The 24,090-nt window shown below is 42.8% G+C and overlaps 1 protein-coding gene across 4 annotated transcripts in view; it reads left to right on the top strand.

The window, feature by feature from the left end:
- The window catches only part of LOC140204180 (lectin-like), a 138,242-nt gene extending 123,958 nt beyond the window's left edge, over positions 1-14,284 (top strand). For 3 of the 4 annotated variants that reach the window (XM_072270641.1, XM_072270642.1, XM_072270643.1), the window contains 4 exons: positions 3,660-3,796; positions 10,328-10,468; positions 10,579-10,684; positions 13,503-14,284. In XM_072270641.1, coding sequence (XP_072126742.1) covers positions 3,660-3,796; positions 10,328-10,468; positions 10,579-10,684; positions 13,503-13,582 — 464 coding nt within the window. In that variant the 3' untranslated portion in view covers positions 13,583-14,284. The remainder of the gene's footprint in view (positions 1-3,659; positions 3,797-10,327; positions 10,469-10,578; positions 10,685-13,502) is intronic. The other variant, XM_072270644.1, reaches the window with a different exon arrangement.
- The last annotated feature ends 9,806 nt before the right edge of the window (positions 14,285-24,090 follow it).

The raw sequence follows: 24,090 nt of genomic DNA, 5'->3' as shown, positions 1-24,090 counted from the left end.
CTGAGCTGAGATGTGGCAGATGGAGTTCAACCCAGGTAAGTGTGAGGTGGTTCATTTTGGTAGGTCAAATATGATGGCAGAATATAGTATTAATGGTAAGACTCTTAGCAGTATGGAGGATCAGAGGGATCTTGGGGTCTGAGTCCATAGGACACTCAAAGCTGCTGCGCAGATTGACTCTGTGGTTAAGATGGCATATGGTGCATTTGCCTTCATCAACCATGGGATTGAGTTTAGGAGCCAAGAGGTAATGTTACAGCTATATAGGACCCTGGTCAGTCCCCACTTGGAATACTGTGCTCAGTTCTGTTCACCTCACTAGAAGAAGGATGTGGAAATCATAGAAAGGGTGCAGAGGAGATTTACAAGGACGTTGCCTGGATTGGGAAGCATGCCTTATGAGAGTAGGTTGAGTGAACTCGGCCTTTACTCCCTGGAGCAGCGAAGGATGAGAGGTGACCTGATAGAGGTGTAGAAGATGATGAGAGGCATTGATCGTGCAGATAACCAAAGGCTTTTTCCCATGGCTGAAATGGCTAACACAAGAAGGCACAGTTTTAAAGTGATTGGAAGTAGGTACAGAGGAATGTCAGGGGTGAGTTTTTTACTCAGAGAGTGTTGAGTGCGTGGAATGGGCTGCCGGCAACAGTGGTTGAGTTGGATACGATACGGTCTTTTAAGAGACTCCTTGATTGGTACATGGAGCTTAGAAAAATAGAGGGCTATGAGTAACCCTAGGTAATTTCTAAAGCAAGCACTTGTTCGGCACAGTATTGTAGGCCGAAGAGCCTGTATTGTGCTGTAGGTTTTCTATGTTTCTATGTTTCTAAATGTGATACAGTGTGACCCTAAGTTTAAACTTAGTTTTGAACCATTTTAGCCTCAGCAGTAAAATACCCGCTTCTTGGCGATTTGCCATTCCTAGGTGAGATGAACACGAGGTACAAGCATAATTTAAATCTGCTGTCCTCTTGATTTGTGGTTCTATCAATATTGTAATCAAGCTGTAATTTGAACCTGATAATATTATAGATATTTCAGGTAATTTTTTTAATATTCTTGTGAATATGATTTTAAGATAAAATTTGGCATTTGTTGCTTGCATTTCTCATTAATTGCAATTCATATATAAAACTGCTATTTTGAACTTATTTTTGCAGAAGTAGTTAATTTTTTCTCAGTTTTAAGACTGAATATTGACTGTCTAAATGTTGCTTTCATAAATCAATAAAAGCAGCGTTAAAAGAGGGAAAAATGTTTGGAAAGTGCAGCTGCTGTCCTCAGGGAAAGTTCAGCAATTTAAATGTGACCTGTTTTGGAGGGGCACATTGAACAAAATCTACACCTGTGAGGAACAAGCTGGCAGATCCATGTGTAAGAGCCAGCAAATATTGTATTTCTGTACATGGTTCTTCTGTCCTTGGTGCTGTAATCTGCAAGAAGGAATGATTGGGTTACTCCCCTCTGAACACTGTAGCAAACCAGCAGATCAAGAGCATGTTTTAACCCATTTTTAAAATAAGATATATTCCTGCACATGTAATGCGGATTTATCATTAATTTTTGAAAACTTGTTGGAATCAAAAATGTACACCTAATTAAATTATCCATTGTTAAATACTGAGTGTGTCATCCTGTTGCATACAATATTTTTATGTCCAAGTCCAATAAAAGGCTAACATATCATACTATAAATAACCTTGCACTGTTAAACCAGGTCTTGTGCTGCAAAACCATCAGAAGCTCTGAGCATTACCAACCAAGCAAAAAACTAATAATTAATAATCAAATGTCAGATTTCAATAAATGGACATTGATGATTTTATTTTAGTCCACAATCAAATAGCTGGTGTGTAACAGTATGCACTTCAACTGAGTTTTCAAAATTTCGAAGTGTAAAAAATTACACAGTTACAAATCTATTAATCAGTACGCTTTTATCTTCCTCTCTTTAATTTGATATTTAATTATTCTATCTTTTATTGTTTATTTTTCCTTCAAGTAATTATCTGGATGATTCATTTGTAAGTACTTGAGCTATCTGTTTTCCTGCTTTGTGTCTTTTTTCCATTCAGCAAGGAGTGAGCGCAACTTGCAAAATAATTGATTTAATAGTTGCTTTAATTAGAGAGTGCGTTGACAGATACCCAAGATATCAAGGAAAGATTTGAACTTTGTTTCCTTCAGTGGGTTTTTAAACATCTGTTAAGTAAACGCACTTGTTCATAGCTTGTGAGGTGTATGGTACCTCTAGCAAGGTAATCTCTTCAAACCACAACAAACCATCAATCTTGGAAGGGAGTTTCAATTAAGAAGCCATTAGCTCAAATGAGAGAGCTAAATTAATTGTCAACATAACTCTTTAAATTATCTGGCCTGGAGCTCAAGAAAAGAAATGTTCAAAGCAGTCTGACTGATTATAGTTTGTCGATCTTGTCCATCTGCATTTGCGAGCATATCGCATGAGGACAGAACTGGAGTTGTCTAACTACTCAGGCTCACACATGAAAACTAGAGATAGATTGGGAGCTGCAAACATAAATGAAACATGCTCTAGCAAAGGATTGGAGACAAATAAAGAAGATAATGGACAAATAATCAACCTGTCAAGTTATCAAGAATTACAATTTAGAACAAATGACTGTATTGGTTTAAATCAATTATCTTGTCCACAGCCAGGTCAAGTATTTAGCAAGTCAAAGATTAAAACAAGGACTCTTCAGTAATGATAAAAATGTTTGATGGTGCACAGTGTTGCAGTGTCCATTTCTAGCTGGCTGGATGTTAATTTGTCCACTGAAGCAAACCTCGGTAATATTTCTTGGATCATACTACTCCTAGATTTTAAAGTGCCATAAATGTTTTTACTCGGACATTTCAAACCACTTTGGAAGCAACTTATAGCTTTTAAGCCATTAATTTTTCTTTTACCTCTGGTGATTTTCTCAGAGATACAACATATCATATTGTCGATGTTCAAGCATACAGTACCTCATATTGTTAAAGGTTTTCATTTCTAAGGTTTTATAAAGTGGGTGATTTTACCTCAGCATTGAATTAATCTTTTAAGAGCAGCATGTTGTGACTTTTCAATTCGGATTCCAATGATAGTTGAGGTTTTATTGGTAAATACAATTATGTTCTACTTTAGCAAACAATCCAATGGCCATAATATCCACAGCACTGATGGATGCGTGCTTCCAGCAATTTCTGCTTTTATTTCAGAGTTCCAGCTTTAGCAGCTTTTTAAAAATTTCCACCTATAATCTTTGCCTTGGCATCTTTTACCTTTCCCTCAGGAGAAAGACGGAATTTTTCATCTGGTTTAATGCTGCCTTAGAAGTACTTCAGCAGAATACTGGATGGTCAATGTATTGTCATGCATTTGTAATGTCTGCTATTTTATTACACCAACACACACACACACACACGCACATATACACACACACACACACACACACACACACAAATTTACTAGAGATTAAGATCATTAAAACTTCATAATGACATTAATTTCGGATTTTAGATGTTAATTTCAGATTTAACCATTGGCATATTCTCTGAGAGAACAAAAAAGTTTTCAAAGCGTTAAAGTTGAAAATTCTGATAAATCTTAGCTTAATGAAATCTGGATTATAAGAATCTCCTTTCCTTTCTAGCTCAAAGGCAGATTGAAATGCACACGATACATCTCTACCAAGACCGGTGCACCAGGACTTGTGTTTCCAGCTGGACTGGTTATAATCTTACTTGTCTTCGGTTCATCAATGAAGAAAGGAACTGGATTGAAGCTGAGGTATGAAAAAATTCAACATTGTTAGACCATTGTTTTACTGACAAATTGAGTGTGGAAATTTTCTCTGGGAGTCATTCTAAATGCTAGATTTCCTGATTTATTCCTTCCTAGCCTTGGCATAATAAAGAAAATTTAAGTCTTAAATTTTACAGCACTTTTGCATATTTCAAAAAACACTGAAAGGAGTTCCCCTGTCACTTCTCCCGTCAAGCTCTGAAGGCGACCCTCTCCGCCATGAGGAGGTACTTGGTGTCCCTATCCCAGTCCCTTCCACACCTCAGGGACACTTTCTTCGCCGTTTGTAATGGATCTGCCCGTTATTTCATCCTCCATCAGATCCATGCCTGCAATTACCGTTTCTTTGACTTTGTCATGTTTGGCAAGGATCACAAGATCTTCCATCTGCAGACCCCAGAGCCTGCCGGCTCTGACGCTAGCAGGCATGATCTTCGGATTGCAGCCCCTGCCATTGATCTCGGTGACTCCAGCAACCCAGGGCATATTCAAAACCCGGACTCCAGCACCATCAATGTGGGCTCCAATGACCATGGACTCCTTCAAAGCAATTGCGCAACCTCCAACTGCGACTTCAGCCTTGATCTCCAGGTTGGGTCTTCACGTGCTGCTATTGTGAGTCCCGTCTCCCCTTCCCCCACCACCACTCTGCAACCTCATCTCCCTCACATCCCATCATCTACTCCTGGGCCCTCGGAGGCTCCATCTTCCTCTCATCTCGACCCTCCCCTCTCCACTGACACTACCAGCCTCCCTCCCCCTCCCTCCCCCTCCCCCCTCTGATCCCACTTCTCATTCGTGCCGGGTCTTTATCATCCCCTCCGACCTTCAACTCTCTGAGGCAGAGCGATCTGTCGTCAGTAAGGGCATTACCTTTGTCCCCCTTCGCCCACACCTCATTGAGTTCCACGTTCGCCGTGATGCTGAACTCTTCTTTTGCCAGCTCCATCTTTGAGCCTACTTCTTTGGCAAGGACTCTCCACCCCCACCAATGACCCCTTCTCCCATCTTCAACCCTCCTCCTCTTCAAGGACACCCCACTCTGGTCTTCTGCCTGCTCTGGATCTCTTTATTGCTAACTGCCGATGGGACATCAACCACCTCGACTTCACCACACCTTGTTCCCATTCCAACCTCACTCCTTCCAAACGTTCGGCTCTCCATTCCCTCAGCACTAGGGATGCCAACTTTCTCACTCCCAAATAAGGGACAAAAGTAGCAGTCAGATACGGGACACTTGTGTTTACCCCGAGAAAGACTACCTCGATCATGAAGGCTTGCGCGGGCACCTGTGTGCGCATACATGACGTGCGCATACGTGTATGTGCCGATTTTTTTCTACAAATTGGTTTTGGCTTAATCTTCCCGATTCTGATACACTGTACATACATTATTTCTACTTTATATAGGCTGTGTATTTATCATATCATTCCTGCTTTTGCTATATGTTAGTGTTATTTTAGGTTTTATGTATGATTTGGTAGGTTATTTTTTGGGTCTGGGAATGCTCAAAACTTTTCCCATATAAATTAATGGTAATTGCTTCTGCGCTTTACGCCATTTTGGCTTACGAACGGTTTCATAGGAACGCTCTACCTTAGCGGGGGAAATATGAGACAACGGCGGTCCCGTATGGGACAAATCAATTTAGTCCAATATACGGGATGCCCCCACTAATACAGGACAGTTGGCAACCCTACTCCACACTAATGCTAACCTTGCTATAAAACCCACCGATAAGGGGGGTGCTGTTGTAGTCTGGTGTACTAACCACTACCTTGCCGAGGCACAGCGACAACTCACGGATACCTCCTCTTATTTACCCCTCAATCATGACCCCACTAATCAGCACCAGGCCATCGTCTCCCACACCATCATCCACTTTGTCAGCTCAGGGGATCTCCCATCCACTGCTACCAACCTTATAGTTCCCACACCCCGCACTTCCCATTTCTACCTCCTACTCAAGATCCACAAACCTGCCTGTCCAGCTCCATTGTCTCAGCTTGCTCTTGCCCCGCCGAACTCATTTCTGCACACGTTGACACTGTTTTATCCCCCCCTTGTTCAATCCCTTCCCACCTATGTTCATGACACTTCTCACGCTCTGAATTTTTTCAATGATTTTAAGTTCCCTGGCCCCCACCGCTTTATTTTCACCATGGATGTCCAGTCCCTATATACCTCCATTCCCCCACCAGGAAGGTCTCAAAGCTCTCCGCTTCTTTTTGGATTCCAGACCTAACCAGTTCCCCTCTACCACCACTCTCCTCCGTCTAGCAGAATTAGTTCTTACTCTTAATAATTTCTCCTTTGGCTCCTCCCACTTCCTCCAAACTAAAGGTGTAGCCATGGGCATCTGTATGGGTCCTAGCTATGCTTGCCTTTTTGTTGGCTTTGTGGAACAATCCATGTTCCAAGCTTATACTGGTATCTGTCCCCCACTTTTCCTTCACTACATCGATGACTGCATTGGCGCTACTTCCTGCACGCATGCTGAGCTCTTTGACTTTATCAACTTTGCCTCCAATTTTCACCCTGCCCTCAAGTTTACCTGGTTCATTTCCGACACCTTCCTCCCCTTTTTGGATCTTTCTGTCTCTATCTCTGGAGACAGCTTATCTACTGATGTCTACTATAAGCCTACAGACTCTCACAGCTACCTGGACTATTCCTCTTCCCACCCTGTCTCTTGCAAAAATGCCATCCCCTTCTCGCAATTCCTCTGCCTCTGCCGCATCTGCTCTCAGGATGAAGTTTTTCATTCCAGGACGAGGGAGATGTCCTCCTTTTTTAAAGAAAGGGGCTTCCCTTCCTCCACCATCAACTCTGCTCTCAAACGCATCTCTCCCATTTCACGCACATCTGTTCTCACCTCATCCTCCCGCCACCCCACTAGGAATAGGGTTCCCCTTGTCCTCACCTACCACCCCACAGCCTTCGGGTCCAACACATAATTCTCTGTAACTTCCGCCACCTCCAACGGGATCCCACCAACAAGCACATCTTTCCCTTCCCCCCCACTTTCTGCTTTCCACAGGGATCGCTCCCTACGTGACTCCCTTGTCCATTCGTTCCCCCCCCCCATCCCTTCCCACCGATCTCCCTCCCGGCACTTATCCTTGTAAGCAGAACAATTGCTACACATGCCCTTACACTTCCTCCCTCAATACCATTCAGGGCCCCAGACAGTCCTTCCAGCTGAGGTGACACTTCGCTTATGAGTCGGCTGGGGTGATATAGTGCATCTGGTGCTCCCAATGCAGCCTTCTATATGTTGGCGAGACCCGACGCAGGCTGGGAGACCGTTTCGCTGAACACCTATGCTCTGTCTGCCAGAGAAAGCAGGATCTCCCAGTGGCAACACATTTTAGTTCCACGTCCCATTCCCATTCTGATATGTCTATCCACGGCCTCCTCTATTGTCAAGATGAAGCCACACTCAGGTTGGAGAAACAACACCTTATATTCCATCTGGGTAGCCTCCAACCTGATGGCATGAACATTGACCTGTAACTTCCGTTAATGCCCCACCTCCCCTTCGTACCCTATCCCCTGTCTCTCTCTCTCTCTCTCTCTCTATCTATCTATCTAATCTCTTTTTTTTCTCCCTCTGTCCCACTCACTATAACTCCTTGCCCATCCTCTGGGCTCCCCTCCCCCTTTCTTTCTCCCTAGGCCTCCCGTCCCATGATCCTCTCCCTTCTCCAGACTGGTATCCCTTTTACCAATCAACTTTCCAGCTCTTGGCTCCACCCCTCCCCCTCCTGTCTTCTCCTATCATTTCGGATCTCCCCCTCCCCCTCCCACTTTCAAATCTCTTACTAACTCTTCTTTCATTTAGTCCTGACGAAGGATCTCGGCCCGAAACGTCGACTGTACCTCTTCCTATAGATGCTACCTGGCCTGCTGCGTTCACCAGCATTTTTTTATGTGTGTTGCCTGAATTTCCTGCATCTGTAGATTTCCTCATGTTTGTGACTAAAAGGAGTTGCTTTTGAAACATGGCCTATATGGTAATATGACTATGTAAGAGTAGACAAATTTTCTTGATCGTTGCAGCCCTTGTTGTAAAGACGCCTCCTTGATGCTGTCAGGAAGTGTTTAATAAGTAAGAGAACTGATTCATCAGCTGACTGATGGTGCTAGGAAGTAAGCGAAGAATCATTTAACACAGGAAGAGGTCTTTTGGATCATCATGCCTGTGCTGGACCAAAAATAACTGTTTAGATTGCCCTACATATACTGTAAGTTTTTTCTGTGGCCCTACAGTTTTCTACAGTTGAGTACCCATTCAGATACTCATCAGATAAGTTCAGGGCTTCTGCATCTACCAGCATTCCAGCCAGTGAATTCAGAACACCCTCTCCCTTTCCCACGCTGTAGAGTCATAATATCATAGTCATAGAGCACAGCATTACAGAAACAGACCTCTGTCCTATCTAGGCCATGCTGAACTGGTATTCTGCCTCATCCCATCAACCCACACCTGCACCGTAGCCTTCCATTCCCCTCCCATAGTGTATTTATCAAGACCGCTCTTAAATTTTGAAATCGAACCTGCAATTGCCACTTTTGCTGGCAGCTCGTTCCACACATAAATAGAAAAGAACTGCAATCCTTCCAGCTCTCACCTTTAAACTTTGTCTCTTTTTTCAAACTCCTTGCTAAGTGAGATATATTCTTCTTGTTCATCCTGTCTAGATCTCTCATAACACGGGACAACAAATTTTTTCAAAAGTGTTGCTTCCTCGGAATTTTTTTGTTTATGATAGACTGCTTGAAGATGAACACAAATGTAATTTCAGATTACGTGTATCACGTAGGAATTTGGAGAAACATCAAATTAACTTTTATTGAATTTAAGGCATCCGTTAGTCTTGTGAGACCATGGATCTGCGCCTGGAAAATCTTCACTCTCCAGGGCACAGGCCTGGACAAGGTTGTATGGAAGACCAGCAGTTGCCCATGCTGCAAGTCTCCCCTCTCCATGACACCAATGTTGTCCAAGGGAAGGGCATTAGGACCCATACAGCTTGGCACCAGGGTCATCACTATATTAAATATAGTGTGCTTAATTGCATAATAGTGCTGATGCTTTGCAATAGTTCAACTAAGTTAAAAAATATTATGTTAATGATTTTCATTTGTACTCAGTGTCTGAGGTTTCTCACTTAAGTGTCCAACTATAATTCGGCAGCATTGATGGATTCCAGTTGCCCTGGTATCTTTTCTCCATGACCGCAATGTCCTGGTGAAACCTTTCACCAAGCTCGTCACTAACAGCACCAAGATTTGCAGGGAAGAAGTCTAAATGGGAATGCAGAAAATGAATCTTTAGTGACATGTTGCATTTCACGGTTTTATATGCTTGAAGCAAGTTTTCGACCAGCTCTATGTAGTTTGGTGCTCTGTAGATCCCGAGAAAAATTTCAACAACTTCCTTGAATGTCTTCCATGTGATTTTCTCCAGTCCCACTAGAAATTCTTCAAATTGCCTGTCATTGATGACCTGTTTGATTTGTGGACCAACAAAAATGCTTTCCTTAATCTTGGCATCAGTTATTCTGGGAAGCCTCTGTCTCAAATATCAAAATCCTTCATATACATTTTTGTGCCTGGTGATAGCAAATTCCATCCTTACAGTCCTGAACCAAATAACTATTACTAAAACCTGTCCTGCCATGCAGCACCTGTGCCACCTGAGCATGCCCAAGCATGCCTGGACAAAATAGGAAACTTTCCAGCTTACATTGTAGGCAACATTTTAATTGACTTGAATTATGAATTGAAATAATAAACATAAGTTTATTAAAAAAATGGTGCGTGATAGTGAAATTCCATGGTGATTTTCATGATCAGTAGCCCAATATTCATAAGATACACCTAAAGGTATTCAGGAAGCAAAATCTTTGTTTTCCAGTGTAATCTTATGCTCATCAGTCAGACCTCCTGCAGCTTTTATAGTTCCTAGAAGCAAGCCAGACTGGAAAATCTCTCCTGGTCACTGAATTTTCCAGCTCTTGTGAATTTCCTCTGCACAATCTCAGGTGCTTATACATTCTGCTTGTTGTGCTGTGGTTGGAAATGTAAACTGTGGACTGTGATTGAATAGCGTATTGCAGGATAACAACCTTCTTTTGTATATCTGTTTCAAAAGATTAAGACAAGTCTCACATGTGTCTTTTTAACCTCTCTATCTACTTGTCAGTCTTGAAAGATTTGTGGGCATGTGCTCTAAGATGTACCTGTTCCTTTGGGCTTCTTAATATCTTGCCATATATTGTGTTTTACTCCCCACTTTGTTCTGCCCCTCCAACTAGTCCAATGATATTTCTCTGCAGCCTAAAATTTTCTTCATTGCCAACAATATTAGTAACATTTACAAACTTCTTAGTCATTGGCACTTTGCAGAATGTCTTTCACTAAGTACAAATAAACTATGATGAGTGGAATTTCCTCAATTTTACTGAATGAAGAATTATCATTTCACATTGAATATATCTTCTTTATCAGATGTACTGTCAAGCCCTCATACCTGGTGGTCACCTCGTTTCAATACACAGCAAGGAAAATAATGACTTTGTTTTAGAATTGGCCCAAAAGGAGGGTAGTCCACATCCAAAAATTTGGATTGGTAGCTCTGATGTGTATGAGGTGAATATAATTTATTGTTACACAAAATTTAAATATACATTTATAATTTGTTTTCAAATTTTGAGAAAGTTCTTTTAAATTATAACTTTTACACTCCTGCTCTAACTTAGGATGGTACAGAGTTTTGGACTGATGGATCCAGATGGGATTATCATTATTGGCCTACAGGAAGACCCGTTGCTGGCTTACTGTGCAACACCATGATTCTAACTCAGAGTAAGCAGTTTCTTTATGAAATGTAGAACTGCAGCTTACTCCAAGCCCACATGAATAATTCCACTGAATATATTAAAATGCCATGTCTGTGCCTGTTTCAGTGTCTGCCTGGTTTGCAGTTCAATTCAACTCGATTCAAGTTTAATTGTCATTTAAGCATGTATGAATACAGCCAAGTAAGACAGCTGCACTACAGGGGCAAGGCGCAATGACACATTACCAGCAGTCACACACAGTAGGCACACGTAAGATCAGAACTGAGCATTGAGATTCCTCCCCCCCCACCAGCTGCAACACCATTGCTTGATGCCTAGTCATCCCACATACAAGTCAACAACACACAATACAACAATGCAGAATATGCATGTATATAGTTCAGACCCCCAGCTCATTGCTGTCGTCTGTTGACCTGCTCCGACACCCGCTAGGCAATACTGCAGCTTTGAGGCCCAGTCTTTGCCCCGATGCCTGACTCCCACTAGGCGATACCATGACTTTAAGGTCCAGTCCTCACATATCCAAGCACATAGAATATCAGTAAAAACACAATCACACAGAAGTATATGTATGCAGTCCATTTGAAATCCTCATTTGTCACAACTGCATTATGCCGCCCCAGTAGAGTGCACTGGTTCGGACATCTCTTCCCCTGGCAGCAGAAAAGCAATCAACCTCATAGCTTCAGGCCCCAAGTTAATTGAGAGCAGCCGCCCCCCCCAAAAAAAACCTGCAGTCAGCCACGACAGAGCTTGTCTTCTGCTGAGCAAAATCGTGGGAAGGCAATGACGCTGCGCCACATTGCCCCCGGCGAAGCAGCAATGGTTTTGTTCTCTTACTCCGGGTGGCTGCAAACAGGTGGCACTGAGGCTTCAGGCCTAGTTGTTGCTATGACCGAAGCCAGACAGCTCCGTCTCCATCCACCCCTGCATTCATCCAATAACTCAGCAAATTGAACTTGCGGCGTACCAGATTAACTTTTCTTATGATCACAAGAAAAGGGACCAGGCTGGCCACTCCCTATTTGACTGTAAGCCTCCATCGACTCGGGCAGCAGCACATTGCACGGCTCCTTCATTAATTCGCTGATGGTGTAGACCTGCGGTCCTTTAAGGTCCTGATGTATAGCAGAATTTTGCGATCATTAGAAGTGTGTTTACGTAGAAGAGCAGCACATTTTGATGACCCCGTAGAAACCACTGTGACCAGTTGCGCCACCATCTTGCCAGAAATTGGCGTGTGTAACTGCAGTGCAGTACAATATTCACAGCATTACTGGCAATCCCTGCTCCAGCTTCAACAAAAAATCTAAGTCAACTTCTGAGAAATGGCGTTAGCTGCTATTTACTCTGTTGTGGCTGTGCTCTGGCATAGTAGGCAGGTAGCATACATGCAAAGCTATCAGTAGGGAGTGTACATGTTCTCTCTGTGAGTGCGTAGTGTTTCCTGGATTGTTCTGCTTGCCATCAACATCACAAAAATAGTAAGTTACCTGATCTACATGGATGGTAGGACAAGCAGAGAGAGGTTAATGGAAATCCAAGAGAATAATTTTCAGGGAAATAAGTGGGGGAATGGAATTATTGGGATTTCTCCAAGATCAGAGTCAGGTTTAATATCACTGATATATGTTGTGAAATTTGTTATTTTGTGGCAGAGTTACAGTGTAATGCCTAAAAATACTATAAATTGCAATAAGGAATATACTGTAAATGAGTAGTTGCATGTTAAATTGAGTAAGTGCAAAAATACTGGGGTAGTGTTCAAGGGTTGGTTCACTGTCTGTTCAGAGATCTGATGGTGGTGGGATAGAAGCAGTCCTTAAAATATAGAGTGTGTACCTTCAGGCTCCTGCACCTCCTTCCTGAAGGTTGTGATAACAAGAGGGCACAGCCTGGGTGAAAGGTGACTTAATGATGGATGTCACCTTTTTGAGGCATCACCTTTTTGAAGATGTACTCAAAACTGGGGAGGCATAATGGAGGTGGCTGAATTTGCAACCCTCTGCAGATTTTTCTGATCCAGTGCAATGGCCCCTCCATGCCAAAGGTAATGCAACCAGCTAAAATGCTCTCCACATTACACCTATAGAAATTTGCCATTGGCATGCCTTCCTGATGATTATCAATATGTTGGGCCCAGGATAGATGACACCCAGGAACTTGAAACTGCTCACCCTTTTCATCGCTGACTCTTCAAGGAGGACTGGTGTGTTTTCCCTCAACTTCCCCTTCCTGGTCCACAATCAGTTCCTTAGTCTTACTGGCATTGAGTGCAATGTTGATGTTGCGACACCACTCAACCAGCTGAATTATCTCATTCCTGTACATGTCCTTGTCACCATCTGGGGAGAGCAGAGACTTCATTACTTGAATGTCCTCTTTCTTTGTACTAAAGAAACATGAGAGAAAAAGAACATGGAAAATGTGAGAATTTCTCCAAGGTTTCTATTATCCCTCCAGTCCCCCATCTTGTGGAAATTATGATCACGTATTGTTTATTTATTTTTGTGCTTCCCTTTCTGAAGGCATCATTCCAACAGGTTGTACAGCTGCAGATTGCCTTTGCATTAAATTTGGGCACTTGGCAATTAATCTAAGTATGACAAGATTCAATATTATATTATTTTTAGTGGCAAGTTAATCACATCCCAGGTAGTTGCACAGCAAGAGCTGAAAATCATTCACCTTCTTGAGCCTGTTAACATTGAATCAGTTTATGATGGAACTAGCTCAAGGGGCCATCCTGCTTTTGGTCTTAAAATAATTGCTTTGGAGATCTTGTAATTCTTTCTCTTTCTGCTGGAATGTTTATATTTCAGATGCTGGCTTTTGGAGTGATGAGGAATGTACCATCAGCAGATTTCCATTCGTCTGCATTTCCCACATGGACCTTAATTAAATGCAGCTTCAGTCAGTGTGGTGAAACTTACTCGTCCTGATGTTTCCAAAAAGATGTTCAAATTTCCTGCAATTTTCATTGAAGAATATTAATTTAATATCACTGCCCATTATTTAAAAATGGGAAATGTGCCATTCACCTACCTACCCGACCAGCATAGCATCCATCCTCCTACTCTTACCTATCATTTTCTTCAATCCTTTGATTAGAATACTCTTCTGCTTACAGGAAAAGGCTTGGTCTGTACTGTAGCCCTGTTAGAAATAGTGTCTGAGGCATTTTTTCAATAAACGGAGGAGCCTATGTCATTACAGATGTGAAGCTCCATTCTCTCGGCTTATTGAGCACAATAATAATCCAGGTTTAATAATTCTTGGATTCAGATCCAGAGCCTGATTATTCTCACATACTGTAAAGGAAAAATAGGAAAGGAGAATTGTACTAATTTTATGTTTAGGTCAATATCAGCATTGTTTAATCAGCTTTACCGCTGTGTCCTGTATCCTATTTTTGCACGAGAAACATTCAATCATTGTGTAGATTATTGTCCTGTCTAATTCAAAACTTAGTTGTTGATAAATCTTTTGTTGAAATAGAAGACTTGAAACAAAATAAAACAACTTAAGAGCTAATATACAGTAAGATTAAGCAACAGCTTATTTAAGAATGTGCACAACAGTTAGCAACAGGAATTCTGCAGATGCCGGAAATTCAAGCAACACACATCAAAGTTGCTGGTGAATGCCGCAGGCCAGGCAGAATCTCTAGGAAGAGGTACAATCAACGTTTCAGGCCGAGACCCTTCGTCACGACTAACTGAAGGAAGAGTTAGTATGGATTTGGAAGTGCGAGGGGGAGGGGGAGATCCAAAATGATAGGAGAAGACAGGAGGGAGAGGGATGGAGCCAAGAGCTGGACAGGTGATTGGCAAAGGGGATATGAGAGGATCATGGGACAGGAGGCCCGGGGAGAAAGACAAGGGTTGGGGCAACCCAGAGGATGGGCAAGGGGTATAGTCAGAGGGACAGAGGGAGAAAAAGGAGAGTGAGAGAAAGAATGTGTGTATAAAAATAAATAACGGATGGGGTACAAGGGGGAGGTGGGGCGTTAGCGGAAGTTAGAGATGTCAATGTTCATGCCATCAGGTTGGAGGCTACCCAGATGGAATATAAGGTGTTGTTCCTCCAACCTGTGTATGGCTTCATCTTTACAGTAGAGGAGGCCGTGGATAGACATGTCAGAATGGGAATGGGATGTGGAATTAAAATGTGTGGCCACTGGGAGGTCATGTCAGAATGGGAATGGGATGTGGAATTAAAATGTGTGGCCACTGGGAGGTCATGTCAGAATGGGAATGGGATGAGGAATTAAAATGTGTGGCGACATGTCAGAATGGGAATGGGATCCTTCCCCACTGATCTCCCTCCTGGCACTTATCCTTGTAAGCGGAACAAGTGCTACACATGCCCTTACACTTCCTCCCTTACCACCATTCAGGGCCCCAGACAGTCCTTCCAGGTGAGGCGACACTTCACCTGTGAGTCGGCTGGGGTGATATACTGCGTCCGCTGCTCCCGATGTGGCCTTCTATATATTGGCGAGACCCGACGCAGACTGGGAGACCGCTTTGCTGAACACCTACGCTCTGTCTGCCAGAGAAGGCAGGATCTCCCAGTGGTCACACATTTTAATTCCACATCCCATCCCCATTCTGACATGTCTATCCACGGCCTCCTCTACTATAAAGATGAAGCCACACTCAGGTTGGAGGAACAACACCTTATATTCTGTCTGGGTAGCCTCCAACCTGATGGCATGAACATTGATTTCTCTAGCTTCCGCTAATGCCCCACCTCCCCCTTGTATCCAATCCGTTATTTATTTTTATACCCACATTCTTTCTCTCACTCTCCTTTTTCTCCCTCTGTCCCTCTGACTATACCCCTTGCCCATCCTCAGGGTTCCCCCCCACCCGCTTGTCTTTCTCCCCGGACCTCCTGTCCCATGATCCTCTCATATCCCCTTTGCCAATCACCTGTCCAGCTCTTGGCTCCATCCCTTCCCCTCTTGTCTTCTCCTATCGTTTTGGATCTCCCCCCTCCCCCTCCCACTTTCAAATCTCTTACTAACTCTTCCTTCAGTTAGTCCTGATGAAGGGACTCGGCCTGAAACCTCGACTGTACCTCTTCCTAGAGATGCTGCCTGGCCTGCTGCGTTCACCAGCAACTTTGACAACAGTTAGCACTGTTTTTTTGATGAATTGTTTCCTCATTAATGATAAATACTTTGACCTCAAATGCATAGAGATTATCATTCATGAGCCCCACAGCACTCACCAAAACACAAGTCTTGAATTTTAAACATGTACAAAGAGCTTTCCTGCTTAAAATCTGTTATTTATAGGACTTCCAGAAAAAAATCCACTGAGCAGCAGTTCTGAGGGTGAAAACACCTTTTTAATGAGAGAGGCCTGGGGAAAATGGCCAGAATTGTTCAAACTGACAGGCAAAAGTACCTAATATATCCACACGTTACAGCAGTGGTGTGCGGAGGATCATCTCTGAACAGTCAACACAGCAAAACTTGAAGTGGATAAGCTACAACAGCAGAAGACCTCGAACACACACTCAGTGGCCATTTTATTAGATTCAGGAGATACCTAATAAAGTGGCCACTGAGTGTGTATATATACTTTGGTATTTAAACAGCACATGTATAAAAGATCCATTTCATTTGACCTCTCACCCTCTCCCAGTTTTACCTATCACCTACCACCTTGTACTTCTACCTTCCCTCCCCCCACCACCTTACCCTAACTTTGTTTTCAGTCTTGATAAAGGGTCTCAGCTCAAAACATCGACTGCTTACTCGTTTCCATAGATGCTGCCTGGCCTGCTGAGTTCCTCCAGCATCTTGCGTGTGTTGCTTGGATTTCCATTTCATTGGCTCTTCACATAATCCTGGAACATCTGTACAGTGAAGGTGCATACATCAGGATGCTCTTCGTTGACTACAGCTCTGCACTCAAAACTATCATCTCCTCAAAGCTAATTAATAAGCTCCAAAATCTAGGCCTTAATGCATCCTTGTGCAATGGGATTCTTGATTTCCTTACTTGCAGACGCCAGTCAACAACATCTCTTCCACAACCACCATCAACACTGGTCCACCACAAGCTTGCATTCTTAGCTCCCTGTTCTACTCGCTTTATACTTATGTCTGTGAGGCTAAGCACAGCTCCAAAGTCATATTTACGGAAGTTTGCTGTTGACACCACTGTTGTTCACCTAATCAATGGTGTTGATCAATCAGTATATTGGAGAGGGAATGAAAATCTGGTTGAGTGGTGCCACAACAGCAGCCTCTCACTCAATGTCAATAAGACCAAGGAGCTGATTATTGATGACAGGAGGAAGAAACTGGAGGTCCATGAGTCAGTCCACATGAGGGGATCCGAGGTGGAGATGATCACCAACTTTAAATTCCTCTATCATTTCAGAAGATCTGTCCTGGGTCCAGCATGTAAGTACCATTGCAAAGAAGGCATGGTAGCACTTTTACTTTCTTGGAAGTCTGCAAAGATTTGGTATGTCATCTAAAACTTTGACCAACTTCAATAGATGCACGGTCGACAGAATGCAGCCAAGACCATCAAGGGGTAAAGTCTTCCCAAACATTGAGCAGGTCTGCAGGAGTGCTGTCACAGGAAGGCAGCGTACATCATCACGAACCCCCACTATCTAGGCCATGGTCTCTTCTCGCAGCTGCCTTCTGTATGGAGGTGGAGAAGCCTCAGCACCCACACCATCGGATTCAAGAACCCCTCAATCATCGGGTGTTGAACTAGAGCTTAACTCACTCCAATATTGAACTGATTCCAAAGTTCAAAATTCAAAGTAAATGTATTATATATATGTCACAACATACAACCCTGAAACTTATTTTCTTGAGGGCATATTCAATAAATTTGTAATAGAATAATAATCATAATAAAATCAATGAAAGACTGCATCATCTCGGGTGTCCAACAGTGCGCAAAAGTCAACAAACTGAGAAAAAACAAAAACAAAGAAATAATAATAGATAAATAAATAAACAATAACGATTGAGAACATGGGATAAAGAATCCCTGAAAGAGAGTCCATAGGTTGTGGGAACAGCTCACTGATGGGGCAAATTAAGTTGTGTGAAGTTATCCACTTTGGTCCAAGAGCCTGATGGTTGAGGGATAATAGCTGTTCCTGAACCAGGTGGTGTGAGTCCTGGGCCTCCTGTACCTTCTTCCTGACGGCAGCAGCGAGAAGAGAGCATGACTAGGGTGGTGGGGGTCCCTGATAATGGATGCCGCTGTCCTGTGACTATGCTTGATGTAGTTGTGCTTTACCCATGATGAATGGGGCTGTATTCACTACTTTTTGTAGGATTTCATTTCAAGGGCATTGGTGTTTTCATAACAAGCCAGTCAATATACTCTCCATTACACATCAATAGAAGTTTGTCAAAATCTTGGGTGTCCTGCTGAACCATTGCAAACTCCTAATGAAGTAGAGGCATTGCCGTGCTTTCTTCCTAATTGCACTTGCATGCTGGGCCCAGGACAGGTCCTTTGAAATGATAACAACAAGGAATTTAGAGTCGCTGATCATCTCCACTTCTGATTCTCTGATGATGAATAGTTCATGAACCTTTGGTTTCCTCCTCCTGAAGTCAATAATCAGCTCCTCGGTCTTGCTGACATTGAGTAAGATGTTGCCGTTATAGCACCACTCAGCCAGATTTTCAATCTTCCAACCATATGGTGATTCGTCACCACCTTCGATTCACTCCGCAACAGTGGTTTCGTCAGCAAACGTAAATAACGCTTTGGAGCTGTGCTGAGCCACACAGTGTAAAGCAAATAGAGCAGGGCGTAAGCACACAGCCTTCTGGTGCAGTGCACCTGTGCTGAGGGCAATTATATGTATTTATTTTGTATCCGAACATTTTATTCATTTTACCTAAAGAAGTATTATTCCTACATCTTCCCTAACAAACACTTTAAGAATTTTCTACTTTTCAGAAGATGACAACTACTGGTATTGTTGAGTCATAAGAGGCTGAAGATGCCTGGAAATCTGGAGCAACACACAAACAGGCTGGAACAACTCAACGGGCCAGGCAGCATCTGTGGATGGAAATGGACAGCTGATGGTTCCGGTTGAGACTCTTCATCAAGACTGGAAAGAAAGAAGGGAGACAGGCAGTACAAAAAGTGTGTGGGGCGGGGCAGGGGTGGAGCAAGTGCTGGCAGGCAATAGGTAGTTCCAAGTGAAGAGTAGTTGAGGCTGAGGGAGAGTGTGGATGATATAGGACGTGATAGATGGAAATTGTAAAGAGCTGAAGAAGATGGTATCCGATAGGAGAGGACAGTGGACATAGAGTAAATGGAAGGGGGTGTGAGATTGGTGGATAGTTTGACAGAATGTGGGGGGTGGTGTGGAAGGGCCTGAAGGATGTGGGCTGAACACAGGAAATTGGGATTAGCAAGGTGAATAACATGGTCCGTATGGAGTGACTGGGCCAAAAAGATGTATTGCTCTACCCCGTCCTGTCACTTACAAGATGCAATTCTTTTCTCTCAGTTCCTCCATTTCCGCCACATCTCTTCTTGTGATGAGTTTCTCCACTCCAGGACATCCAAGATGTCCTCCTTTTTCAGAAGATGTTCCCCCTCTTTACTACCAATACAGCTCTCAACCACATCTTCTTTTCTTCCCCAACCTCACACCCCACAGAAATAACAGGCATTGGGCTCCCCGGTCCTCCCCAACACCTTATGAGCCTATGTATCTGACATGCCGTTTTCCACAACTTCCACCATCTCCAAAGGGATCCCACCAGCATGTACATCTCCCCTTCTTGTCTCTTCTCCACTTTCCACAACAATCATTTCTGTGGCTATCATAACTCCCTTTTCCACTTTTCTCCACCAATACCACTCAGGACACTTATCCCTGCAGCCATGCTCAGTGTTACAATTGCCTCTACACCTTCTCCCTCACCACCATACATGACCCTAAAGAGTCCTCACAAGTGAGGCAGTCCTTCATATGTAAATCTGTCGGTGTCATTTACTGAATCTGGTGCTCTGGTATAGTCTCCTCAACATGGGTGAGACCGGATGTGGATTGGGGGATGGCTTAATGGAGACGTAGGATACAAAAACAATGAAGTAACATATTGTATCCATTTCTGGATGTGGCATTTTAGGGAAGATGTGAAGGTTTAGAGGAGGTATGGGAGAGATTTACCAAAATGATCCCAGGAATAAGGGACTTCAGTTATATAGGTAGGCTGGAGAAGCTGGAGTTTTGCTTACTTGGGTGCTAGAGATTGGGCCCAATACTTAAATTTGTATTCAGACGTTTTCAACAAAAAAAATTCCAGGGGTACTTTAGCATATTTTAAATTCTTCTTGCTGTTGCCTGTCCACTCCCAAACTACCAAGTTTACAGCTCTGAAACTCATCTTTCACTAATACACATGCTACAGATTCTTGATAATATAACAACCTCCTTCATTCCTCTCTGGAAATCAATTTGATTAAAACGAGAATCAATGCTACCAGTGCTGAACAAATAAGCTGCTTGAAGAACCCAGGAGGGCTTCTCTGTTTATTAGCTTTCCTTAGTGAGCAATGATATGGGGGGAATTGAGAGGTTACTGGCAATATTCTTGTGTTGTCACGATTCCACTAGAGGAAATTTAAACCTTTTCTATCTGGAATAGTACATTACTGATAGAGTCATAAAGTCATTGAAAACCACAGCACAGAAACAGGCCCTTCGGCCCATCTAGTCCAGGCCAAGCCATTTAAACTGTATAGTCACTGAAACTAAATATTCAGTGCTGATGTAAGTGGCACCAATTAGTATGCAGTAATTGAGAGCTAGTTGCTGTATAGGCAGCACCTCCCCCCCCCCCATATTATGGATGAGCCAGCATTGTCGCTTTTCTAGAAAATGGTCTATTCTGTAATTTTCCATACCACAAAACTGCGTCATCTGTACATGTGTCAAGAAATGTGTCAACACAGGTGCCCCCCCAGGACTGTGTCCTAAGCCCCCTCCTTTACTCCCTGTATACCCATGACTGTGTCATCACCCACAGCTCCAACCTGTTAATTAAATTTGCTGACAAAACTACATTGATTGGCCTTATCTCAAATAATAACGAGGCAGCCGACAGAGAAGAAGTCATCATCCTGACACAGTGGTGTCAAGAAAACAACCTCTCCCTCAATGTCGCAAAAACAAAGGAACTGGTTGTGAGCTACAGGAGGAATGGAGACAGGCTAACCCCTATTGGCATCAATGGATCTGGGGTTGAGAGGGTGAACAGCTTTAAGTTCCTCGGCATAAGCATCACCGAGGATCTCATGTGGTCTGCACGTACCGGCTGTGTGGTGAAAAAAGCACAACAGCACCTCTTTCACCTCAGATGGTTGAAGAAGTTCGGCATGAGTCCCCAAATCCTAAGGACTTTCTACAGGGGAACAATTGAGGGCATCCTGACTGGCTGCATTACTGGCTGGTATGGGAATTGTACCTTCCTCAATCGCAGGACTCTGCAGAGAGTGGTGCAGACAGCCCAGCGCATCTGTAGATGTGAACTTCCCACCATTCAGGACAGTTACAGAGACAGGTGCGTAAAAGAACGCGAAGGATCATTGGGGACCCGAGTCACCCCAACCACAAACTGCTCCAGTTGCTACCATCCATGAAACAGTACCACAGCATTAAAGCCAGGACCAACAGGCTCCAGGACAGCTTCTTCCACCAGGCTATCAGACAGATTAATTCACACTGATACCATTGTATTTCTATGCTATATTGACTGTACACACTATTTATTACAAATTACTATAAATTGTACATTGTATATTCAGACAGAGTATTAACATACAGATTTTTACTCCTCGTGTGTGAAGGATGTGAGAAATAAAGTCAATTCAGTTCAAAAGCTAGTTGAAAATATGTATTGATTTATTTACTGTATTTACAGAAAGATTCCATGGGAATTAATTTTATTCTATATCTCAAAATTTATGAACCATGTTTTCTGAATTTTGTATGGGTGAATTTCCATAGCTGTAATTTATAAATTCTGTATTGCTATCTTGAACACACTTTTTTGTTTTGTTTTATTTTTCCAGCAGAGGTCACTGCAATATCAATTTAATGTATAATCTGCCACTGTTGTCAGGATTAAACCCTGCCCCAAAGACTTTGATTAAGAATTAAAGACAAAAACTTCCTTATTGTTGAAAGTATCATTTGGTTGCATCAGAAAGAAGCAGTTACAGTCACTCATAGGGTAAATACAACTTGAATCTGGAATAAGGGCCTCAAGATAGCCTTCATTTTAGAGACTTCTTGGGTCCTGGTAACCACCTAATGTGATAAGGAAGAACAATACTGGAGTTTGATATTCTAGCAAAACAAAATTTAGGAATATACATTTTAACCTTCTGCTCTGAATGACAAAGTAGAAGATTAAAATACTGCTGGACTTTCCAGGAATTTGGGTACTCTGTGTTTATCATCAATGGGAAGTTATATCTGCAAGGCATTTATTTAATTGTTAACAAATTTATATTTAAATGCCAATCAATTTATATTGCCTTGTTTTGTTTTCTCTTGGGTTGCTGTTTACTCAAGTAGTTATTTCTATTCTGCAAAAATTTGGAATGCACACTTTTGAAAACTTTTGAGATGTCTTTGCATAGTATTTCGAGTCATAGTCTTTCAATTATACAAAATGGAAACAGGCCCATTGGCCCAACTTGTCCATGCCAGCCAAGTTACCAACCTTCTCTAGTCCTGTTTGTCTGTGTTCAGCCTGTATCTCCCCAAACCTTTCTATTCATTTACTTGCAATACACACAAAGTGCTGGAGGAACTCAGCAGGCCAGGCAGCATCTATGGAAAAAAGTACAGTCGATGTTTCCGGCAGAGACCCTTCAGCAGGGCTCTGGCCTGCTTCAGCAGATTCAAGTATCCGTTTACTTGTCCAAATATTTTCTAAACATTGTAATTGTACCTGCCTCTACCACATCCTCTGGAGGCTTGTTCTACATACCTGCCACCCACTGTGTGAAAAGGTGGGCCTTCACATCCCATTTTAATCATTTCTCTCTCCCCTTAAGTCTTTTTCTTTCTTTTGCCCGTTACACTGCTGGCATGTAGGGCAGCAATGAAGGTCGTCTGTCTCTGGTGGCGTCCACAGCTTCCTCCATCATGTCAGTAGCTTCCTCCCGGTTTACTGTCAGTCAGGCAAACTGATAACGGATTTTTTTGACCAGTTAACCCTAAGCCTGGAGAATCGGTGATCACTCTTAGTCTGGCCTCTAACCTTTGACCTGTTTGGCATGGGTGACGCTACCAAGAGCCAAAGCATAAGTCCTGACTCCAGCCAGCATAGCTCTCTGGGTCACTGCAGCAAGCTTCCAAACCATACAAGGTTGTGGTACTCTTGGAGGCACTTTAAGTCTAAACCTTCTACTTTTAGACTCCCCTACTATGGTACGATGCTGTGCCTATTCACCTTATCTATACCTCTCATGTTTTATATAAGGTCATCTCTCAGCCACCCATGTCCCAGAGAAAAAATAACAGCCTATCCAATCTCTCCTTAAGCTCAAGTCCATCAGTCCTGGGTACTCTAGTACTGTCACTACAGCACCAGAAATTTCATGGCATATGTCAGTGCTAATAAACTTGATTCTGATTCTGATCATGGTTCTGAATTTCTTTCTGTGCCCTTTTCAGCTTAATGACATTCTTCCTGCAGCTCTGTGACTAGAACTGCACAAAATTCTCCAAACATTCTCACCAACATCACGTACAGTTGTAAACATAAAATCCCAAATCTGGTGGAATTCTCTGCCACAGGAAACAGTTGAGGCCAGTTCATTGGCTATATTTAAGAGGGAGTTAGATATGGCCCTTGTGGCTAAAGAGATCGGGGTATGGAGAGAAGGCAGGTACAGGGTTCTGAGTTGGATGATCAGCCATGATCATACTGAATGGCGGTGCAGGCTCGAAGGGCCGAATGGCCTACTCCTGCACCTATTTTCTATGTTTCTATGTTTCTATCCCCAAATGATGAAAGCAGGCCTACCAAGTGCCTTCTTCACTACCCTGTCCACTTATGTCACTGCTTTCAGGGAACAAAATACTTGTACCTAACTCGCATGTATGTACACAACCCCAATAGGATACAGTATGTCTATCCTTTCATCCTGAGAATGAAACTAGTGAATCTTCTCTGAATTACCAACTAGTGAGAATAAAACAGTACATAGAATTCTAGGCGTAATGTTACCCATCTTTTGTATCATCGCAGCAAAATTTAATGTTACACTTGGAGAGAAAAGACAATATTCCATTTGTCACCCTAATTGCCTGTTATACCTACATGTTGATCCAAATCCCTCGCCACTGCAATATCCTGTAATCTCTTTCGAT

The sequence above is a fragment of the Mobula birostris genome, chromosome 10, assembly GCF_030028105.1.
Source record: "Mobula birostris isolate sMobBir1 chromosome 10, sMobBir1.hap1, whole genome shotgun sequence".
NCBI classification, from domain to species: domain Eukaryota; kingdom Metazoa; phylum Chordata; class Chondrichthyes; order Myliobatiformes; family Myliobatidae; genus Mobula; species Mobula birostris.
The sequence above is the reverse complement of the archived record's forward strand: the minus strand, read 5'-3'. Positions and strand labels throughout refer to the sequence as shown.